Source organism: Penaeus chinensis, chromosome 23, assembly GCF_019202785.1.
Source record: "Penaeus chinensis breed Huanghai No. 1 chromosome 23, ASM1920278v2, whole genome shotgun sequence".
In the NCBI taxonomy this organism is placed as follows: Eukaryota; Metazoa; Arthropoda; class Malacostraca; order Decapoda; family Penaeidae; genus Penaeus; species Penaeus chinensis.
In genome coordinates, this window is record NC_061841.1 from 2,872,567 (window position 1) to 2,882,566 (window position 10,000).

General features: G+C 32.4%; 1 protein-coding gene across 1 annotated transcript in view; it reads right to left on the reverse strand.

The window, feature by feature from the left end:
• Window positions 1–5,417: 5,417 nt before the first annotated feature.
• The window catches only part of LOC125037450 (voltage-gated hydrogen channel 1-like), an 11,032-nt gene continuing 6,449 nt past the window's right edge, over window positions 5,418–10,000 (reverse strand). The window contains exons 5-7 of the mRNA XM_047630596.1: window positions 9,878–10,000; window positions 9,395–9,596; window positions 5,418–9,231 (exon numbers count right to left, since the gene is read on the reverse strand). The exon at window positions 9,878–10,000 is cut by the window's right edge and continues 13 nt beyond it. Of these exons, the coding sequence (XP_047486552.1) occupies window positions 9,195–9,231; window positions 9,395–9,596; window positions 9,878–10,000 (362 nt within the window). The 3' untranslated portion in view covers window positions 5,418–9,194. The remainder of the gene's footprint in view (window positions 9,232–9,394; window positions 9,597–9,877) is intronic.

The following is a 10,000-nucleotide window of genomic DNA, read 5'->3' on the forward strand; positions in this document are numbered from 1 at the left end:
ATCAGCTAAATCCAAGGGGTTTAACCCAATGGTGACGGGTCATGGCTATCGCCGTCATAACAATATGCCCGAAATGAGGCGTGCGGCTGTCCGCAGCGGCGCCTCGCCAAAAAGCCCCGAGGCAATGATTCGGCTTGATGTACCGAATTCACTCAGAGTCGGCGCGTTGCCGCCGCTCGCCAGAGCGTAGATTTTTTTTTAATTTTCTATACCCGACGCCATTGGGTTAAATAAAACAGGGGACTGATCTTTATCACTAGTTATTTCTACCCAATTATAATGTGCATAGATTTTAGAAAGACAGAAAGAAAAAAAATTCAAATGGACAAGGAAACACTTAACACGTATTAGATTTTATTAAAATTAAACATCACAACATAACACTTACCAGTAATTGAAGTCAACATCTACATGAAGGAAAAACATCCTACATTGTATTGATGCGTCTAGCACAAGACGACTTGGCACAAATAACATTTATATATCACACTTGATATATAAAGAGTATTCTAGATAAGGCACATAATTATAACTTGCATGTTAGTTAAAAGTCAAGTAATAATCAACAAATACTTCCACACAAAATATACTCTGACTTTACTTTTTTAATGCACTGCATACAATTAAATCCAAGCTTCTCCTTTGTAAACATGCATCTGAGTTTATACATTTACAATACAATAAGAAAATCTGAACCCTCACAGTATGTAGTATTGATACTCAAATATTCCTGGCTACACAACATAAACCACCCATAGCAGGAAATACAAAGCACACAGTATGAAATATCTGTTACAATCACGACATTTGGCACATTTTAATTCCTGAACCCTAAAGCAATAGTCGGGTGATCTTGCAGCATCCACGGACTAAGAGAAGCTATGAGTTAGTATACTAAATCTTCAAAAATGAACCTTCAAAGTGAAATAAAAATGAAAATCAAGGACCAAATACATCATATATTCACATCTGATCTTTATGTATAAAAGGTATGCATGAGAATGAATATCTTCACAATACAAGAGATGTATTTGACTGGTATTGATTATATCTTCGCCAGAAACACATCTCTTGTACAGTGAAGATATTCATTCTCATTCATACCTTTTATACATTTATCAACATGAATATGGTTCATCTGATCTTTACCTTGACATACTCTTTCATTATTCAATCCAAATGTCACTCAATTTAACTTAAAAATGGAAGAAAGAAAAAAAATAAAGCACCTATTACATCATATATTTACATTTGATTCTTTCCCCAAACAATTTTTTTTTCCTATAAGAAATGTGACTCAACTGTATTTCCCGAAGGTAATAATTAGTCAAACAGAGAAAGGAAAAACATCAACATGCAACATCATCAAACAACATAAATACACTAAGCAGTACTTCTGTGTATATTTATACAAAAATTACAGATTTTGGTCTGTTCCTTTAGGAGCAATCTGTTCTATGGCAAGAATCGTTTCCTTAACAAAAACACAAACCAAGGAAACCTGAAATGTGCAATAAGTATATCAATCAAATACCATCTATGTTTCACAAAAGCTCATCAATATTATATACATCCTTAGGTAATAAAATGACCCTAAAGTTCAGTTTCATAAAACACTCTGCAGGTACAAAAAAACGAGAATATGTGATACACAAAGAGGTATTTTTGTTCAGATGATTGTACATAATCCATTACTTCTTTCATATTTGTTGAAATAATAGTTTTCTTCTTATAAAATGTTCAAGAACTTACATAGAAGCATGAACTGAAACAAACAAGCTAATCCTTATTGGTTCCACATATGTTCTGTTCTAGTTACATCCACTATGCCTTTGTGGTTCTAGTTAAAAATGCTCTGTTATTTACACTCGCATTGATATTCAAATCTCATATCATTATATATATATTTCTCTTTCATGTTACTTGAAACAAACCAAGCTTGATTCCTGTTCATTCACTTTAATAATATGCTGTACTATATTCTAAATCTGAGTAACAAATTACTAAATTATGAAACTAGGGCACAGGTTTCACTTGTCCTACCTAACATAGATTCAGAAGGCTTGCAATTTTTACTTTCTGGAATATAAAAGCAGAAAGTGAAGAAATAAATACAGCCAAATCATTTCTTCTTCCACTTCACAAACACATGATGATAGGAAAATGTGACCTCATGCTAAGTAATTTAATATATTCATTGATAAAAACTTGTATTTTTCTCACCAAAGTATTTGTGGAATTTCATAACAGATTTTCCTTATCATTTTTCATAAAGCTTGTTCTTTAAACTTTAAAACACAACCAATTTATAATTTATGAGTACTGAATCATGCTATTCCTATATTTTTCAGCTGCTTATATGACTTTATAAGTGCAAATAAACAACACACAAACTTGTGATTATTCCTAAATGGCACAACATGAATGTGAAATGTACTTTTTCAAACTCTATTTCAAGGAAAGGAGAGGGTAAAATACCAGAACAAAACACAGTTCAGCAGTATTAGTTGGCTGCCACTGGATAACACTATAGATATTTGTGACACTCCCTGATGAAGTGAGGCAAGAAAAAGTAAGGAAAAGGGGAGAAAATGGCACTCAAGGTTGGGCATTCACTGATTACGTATTTCTGGAATTCTAACCCGAGGGGTTGTGAGGCAAGTGACGTGGAAACAAACAAAACAAGGAAACAACAGCTGTAATCGAGAGATTCATGTAAATTCATGAAAAGCTTTGCTACGGGATAACACACAGAGGAAGTTAGGCACGGAAACAAAATATTACTAAAGAAAAAGAAGAAAAAGAAAAAAGAAAATTGAGATGAAGAAAAATGAGGAGACAACAAAGGAGCAAAATGAGGAGGAGAAGAAGAAGAAGAAGAAGAAATAGAAGAAGAAGGAGAAGAAGAAGAGGTCGAATCCATCCCTCTTAGTGCCCTGTCTAGTTCAGAAATTTGCCTCAGAATATCCCGAATTTCTGGAGATGAACCCCCTGAATTTGGTGATCCTATTATTTCTGCTAGTTTTTCTGGGCATTTGTATAGAATAAAATCCACTTTAATGCCTCTACCTCTTTGGATTAAAAACTTGCCCCAGCATGCCAGGATATCTTGAAATCAACCCCAAGCCACTTACTACACTTCAGCAGGAAATGCCACAGTAATAAATGCAAAACTTTTGAGCAATACAACCTTTGTTTTGTTCACAAGTAGTAAACAGCAGCAAAACATAAAACACCTGAGACAAATGATGTCTACAGTAAAATGTCTACATATCAGTATTTTCACAGTGACATTGTTTAAATACAAGTTAACTCCTAAACCAAAACAATAAATTGTGAGATAAAGGCAATAATTATAGAATTCATACTCAATAAAAAAAAAGCATTAGCTCATTTTATAATGTTCAGAAGTATCAATAGCACCTAATAAAAATGCTTTTACATTTTACTCATTTTCATCTTGTTACATGAAACCTGTGTACAACAAAAAGGAAACAAATGCATCATTACTTGTCTTCACTCACATGAACAGATGATAAAGAAACAAATATTGTAAAAGCTATATGGCAAACTTCATACTGCAGATGTAAACAACAGAAAAAGAAAGAAAGAAAGAAAGAATGAAAAGAAAAAAAGGGGGGAAATCAGGAATAATTGTGCATTTCCTGTTCTTTCCTTTGTTCTGTTTACACCTTATTTAGCACTAATTCTCCACAACTTATTCAAGGAACAAGCACACATCAAAAGGTCTACACCACACTAATATAAAAATATAACCTACTCCTATCAACTACTAGTATTTTGTGCGATATGGTTAAAAGAGATTAACAGAAACAACACGAGACTTGGAACTACAACTAAATTTCTAATAATCTTAGTACGTGATATCTAATGCCAGTAATTATGCATGACTCAATAATTCAAGAGTTTATGAATCATACTTGTGACAATTCTTATCATAAACAGCAAGAAGGTTTGAAGAAATGAATATGATTTGTGATTATTTTATCCACACTTGGTCTGTATTTGTGAATGCCTCTTTGCCTATGAGAACATTGGCGCATGTTTTGCTGTGAAATTTAGCCTGTGAAAGTCAGGATACACATTCTGTAATGCATAAATGAGTAAGTCCTAACAAGCAAGAAGTCATTTAGAAAGCAGGCAGATAAGAAGTACTATTAAGTAACAGCAACAAGTTAAAAATAATGAGTTAATCTGACCCAATTTTGAGGTAAAATCAGTGTAAAGCTATGATGATTCAACAGTTGACTTTCTATATATATATATATATATATATATATATATATATATATATATATATATATATATATATATATATATATATATATATATATATATATATATATATATATATATATATATATATATATATATATATATATATATATGTGTGTGCTAGCAGGGCCATCATATTCATTTTAAAGCACTAAAATTTCTGAGTCAAAATTATCCTGGTACAGCATTTGGTTACAAGATATTACGCTATATATAAGCATTATCAAAAATATCCATCACATACAACTAATTCATTGTAAAGAAGAACTATTAACCAACTGTAATGAACAATTAATCTATTATACAGCACAACTAAGAAATGGAGGCTCATTTCAGTATGTACATGTATTTATAATGTTTACATGTGTTGTTAACATTATATAATACATATACTTCATATACAAGTATATTACCTTAACATGTTGCACTTTGATGTCAAAATATATCTGAAATTTAAGTATTTGGCCCAAACCTTGATGCAAAATCATAAATGGTTACTCTAACATAGCAAGACTTACTTTGGCCAACTCAATGCTTTTGGCTCCATGGGTGCAACAGGTCAAGAATCATACACATGAGGCACTCAACAATATATAAATCTTCAATGTATATGTCTGTATTGCATATATAGTATGTTGTGTGTATATATATATATATATATATATATATATATATATATATATATATATATATGCATACTATAATTAGTGCATAGGCTTTGTCTTATATTTATTAGCTGAATACAGTAAGTATTACCTACATGTTTGAACTCTGGGATCTGCAAGTTTATGCAGTTATTGTGGGAAAACTTTGTACAGAATTTTCCAAAAATCTGGACTATTACATAAAAAAAGAAATCCTTTCCATCTTGTCCTGGCTCTAAATCTTTATGTCATTTAACACACCTTCATTCCTTATTTTCTTTGTCAGAACAAATAACATCAAGTACAATATCAGGTCTTCATCAAAGTTCCAATGGCAGTACATGTCCATGTGATCATGATAATGCGATATTACATTCCTCTATACAGTATAGAAAATTCTCTTGTCATGGCATCTCAGTCTCTCTATATATGCCTACCTCCATCTACTATCCTATCAGTCTCTCTTTCTCTTTATGTCTCTGTGAGTGCATGTCTGTCATTGTAACAGCTATTAGTCATTATCATTAGTTTATGTTATTACTATCTAGTTAGTGTATTCACTATCTAATCAATGATTTGATAGTGATCTAGCTAACAAAATTAATATATAAGCATTATTACTGGTATTTACTGTATTAATTGTAGAGTAAATTAACGTTCACTGTAATCATACCTTAATTAAGTATTTGTTACTCATTTCTAACTTCATAACTAAACATATACTGTACCAAGGTTTGTAAGCATCAATTCTGCCACTGACTCCGACTGGCCACATGGTGCTGTACTACAAAACCAGGATAGGCCCCTCATTTGGCCTTATTTCCTGCTTGCTTTCCTACCTCTTTCTCACATAATAACATTAACTACTCTCAAGCATAAACCTGTGAACTCAGAAGACTAATCTCCTACATTTATAATCTAGTGTTGCTGTTGTGTATCTCTGACCTCTATTGAAACTCTCTTCCTGTGTGTTGACCAAGCACATTATACCTGCAACTTATCCAGTGACACTATTTCACTCCCTCTTTCCGTGTCTTTTTCTGTCTCTGTCTGTTTGTCTGTCTTTCTCTGTGTTTTTTTCAGAAATTGAAAACTAACACTACATGGTGCAGTGATAGCATTCGAGTCTAGCAATGGTAACCCCAGCCATTCCTTGCACACACGGGGGAATTTAGAAGCATCCATAAACAGACAGCCTGTCACACCAAGAATAACCTTTGCAACAAATGGGATAAAGCTAAATTATAATTATAATTACTACTACATCAAAGCCTACATAATACAATAAAAACAAATTAATTTAAAGAAAAAATCTATAAATACAGAAAATTACAACAATGAAGGTAAAGAGAAGATCAATCAAGCAAAAATTATAACCAAGGAATTGCAGTTGCTCATCTCACAATTCTAACAAGTGCCTACAGATTGGAAAGAAGTGAGGGAAAGATGGAGGAGTACAGAAGGATAAAGCCGGAAGACGTGATTTTTAAGACAAAGAAATGAAGAGAAAGAAATCTGTGACAAGAGAGAATAAAAGTCAGAAGCCATTCATATGCAAAAAAATTGCTAGCTCACAATGAATTCTAATATATCTATCTGTTCTCTTTTAATACATAAAGGCCCTAAAATTAACATTCGCCTATCCTTTTCATAGATCTTGGACATGTATTGCCAATGGAGCTCAGATATTTCAGACAGGCTTCTTACCTTTACAGAAATGAGTATTGTTAAACCTTGCCATTTACATTTTGTTAAGTTTAGAGGCTGACTATCTTTCTTGGCAAGAAATGAAAAAAATAACTTCGTTCTACATCAAAAATAAAAGTACCAAGTTGCCACACACATAAGAAAATCATACATTTGTACTGGTCTAAAACCATATAAAATTTTGAAACATCTTAGCTTGAAAAAACAAAAACAAAGAAGAAATGACAGGAACAAAAATAACTCAAAAGATAAATGTTAATACACTGCTTGTATAGCAGCAATGACACTTTAGTGGTCAACCAAATATGTACTTTTGATATATTGCTACAATAAAGACTGTATTGTTAGTCTACTTATTTTTTTTTTTCTTTTTTTATGTATTTTGTTACCTGACTATCATTTATGATACAGTAAAAGTGATCCTAATGTTTCTTTGTCTCGGAGATTTGCCTAATGTGATGAGCTATAAAAAAAAGTCTGTAATTGAATCTTTACATGGGGAGAATACCCAAATGCTGGTAACAGTTAACTGGAAATTCAGAGTACACACACACCAGGTAACTAATTAATATACAGCTCATGATGCTGCTATTATCCTGTCTATATAACAGTAAATAAGTGACTACAGTAACACTATCACACATGCTGATTGATCACACCCACCCTGCCCTTATTCACCTGATGGTCATTGTTTATTAATTATCCTTGGACACAGATGGCTTCGTAAGTGCTTAGTCACCAATGAGCCGTTTTTACCCTTTTCTTTAATTTTGGGAAAAAACAAATTTTGATCAAATATTGCAATGAATAATGTCAACATTATAATAATCATAAAATCTATAATAATAACAATAATAATAATTACGTTGATATTAATAGCATTATTAAAAAAAAAAAAAAAAAAAAAAATCTCAAAAACTACACCTGGCTAAGCATTTCTAAAGCCAGTTATGTATAGAAACATTCCACAAAACAACATTCCAATGAACACTACATTTCCAGTCAGCATTGGATTAATTTACATCCTTGTTGTTTCAAATAATGTCTAACATACTAGGGCTACAACAGGGAACTGAGTCAGGGGTTCGGAACCAATCACCATCTTCTCGTGAAATCTTTTACAAAAAAAGGATATATCTAACATAATCACGCGCATTAGGACCAACTATATTATGTATGCCTATGTATATATATCAGTCTAAGGAAGTGTACACATGTGTGTGTGAGTGTGTGTGTGTGTATTTATGTATACAAGTATGTGTACAAATATATGTACCTCCAGGAATCCTGATTTGGAATCCTGCAAAGGCTATAAAGACTCTTACATTAAATGAATATCATTTATAATAACTAATGCTTCTGCTGAGGCATTACTGTTCAAAGCATAAACATTATGGAATAAATTTCCTTCAAGCACAGTTTTTTGAAGATGCAAATTCTCACTCATAGTGACCGACAACTGGTTTAATGGCACACTGGTTGTGTAATATAAAACTCATCTGGAAATCAAATAAGCTGATAATAATGTATATGAAGATAAAAATGAGAATCAATATCTTCACAGTGCAAAAGATGTGTCTAATGGTTAATGGTTAAAACAAATAAATGTACAGGACATCAAAGGTCACACAGCCCTATGGTAAAGTATTGTGACAAAAGGGGTATAAATGACTTCATTATTAGAACAAAATGTGTCAGATGTTAATAGTGAAAAGGGTAAAGATTTGATGCCTTCTGATTGAAAACCCTGTCATTAATAAATGTAATTCTGATAATTGTTAAACTGAAGTAAGTCAAATATACTTCTTGCACTCTGAAAAGATACTCAATCTTATCTATACCTTTATCTATGTCTGTTCCTATCTGGGGTAACTATAGCAAAAACCAAGAAGAAATAACTGGTTTAAAATGCCATCATATGAATGTGACTGAAACCCTCTTTGAGGTAGTACATGTACCAGCAATCTTCGTAAACAAACTTTTTCTTTCACCAATTTGCAACATGACAATGCACTTTAAATGTCATGTTGAATTCTAGCTCCCAAAGAAAGTAGATCTTTGATATGGTGCTACTTCTTACATAAAGTGTCTTTTTAATTTCTAGCCTCATAAAATATTTCAATATGACCGCATCAGTTTCAGGATAAAAACATCTCTTTGCTGCTATTATCTACAAACATTGTGAAAAAATTCCAATTTAATTAAGAAAATTACTGCTTTTAAGTATATCTTATTTAAGACTGATTTTAGTCTTTGACAAATTCAGTACTTTGATTGAGATCACAAATGGTCATATAAATTAATTTACTTTATAATTCTTAGTAGTCTTAAAGACATATTATTAGACATATCAAATGAATACTAAAATCTGTATAAATGCTGTCATTACATGGTTAATAATGCTTTTGACTAATGTTTCTTTAAATGATAAATGCAGTTATAAGAATCAAATGATCACATGAAATGCCTCATTCCTGAAATAAACCCATTTAGCCTCAAATCCGTATGCTTTCTACATACCATGCTTTCCCCCTTCATTTTACTTCTTCACTCCTTTGTATTCACCTCTGCAACCACACTGATCCTGTAAAATAAATATCAAATGAATAAATAAATAGAACTGATTACATAAATTGGTAATCACGATAACCCATCTATAAAGAGACCAGTGAAGTAAATCATAGCATATCTCTGAATCTATCTATATGGTATTATATAACTCTTAATGACTATATTCACCACAATACCTGTTAATATCCGGCAAATTCTTGCACTCCTCCTGATACGAGATACCATTTCTTCTCAAAAGCTCCTCAAGTGCTTTGATGTACATGTCTTGCGAGTAACTGTACGTGCGATATCTCTCAGCCTCTTGTTCAGCCAGGTACCGATTTTGTTGTTCATGCAAGAGTTTCTTCTCTCCCACTTTTCGGACCTGAACTACCATGGCTGTAAGCAGGGTTTAATAACATTATTAAATCCTTTCCTTGTGTCAAATGCTAAGAGTGATGGAGTGATGTACAAAGAGGCTTTTCCACTATTCCTGACATTACATTTTTTTTTTTTTTTACCTTTCTACTACTTGAGTATTTAATGGGTGAATGTAAAGCCTTTGCTTATGCACAATTTTGTCAGTGACAACTCCTAAGGATTAGAATTTTTATCAAATAATGAGATTCTGTTAACCAAAACTGTTGAAGGAAGTTCAGTACTCCAACCCTAACCCTTACCTTTCTGTATGGGCACAACTCTCCACAGTCTCAACACAATGATGAGGCCTACCCCAGAGTGGGCATCATGGGAGTGAAGGTATACAGCATCAAGGCAGATGGCAACAATGACAACAATGGCAT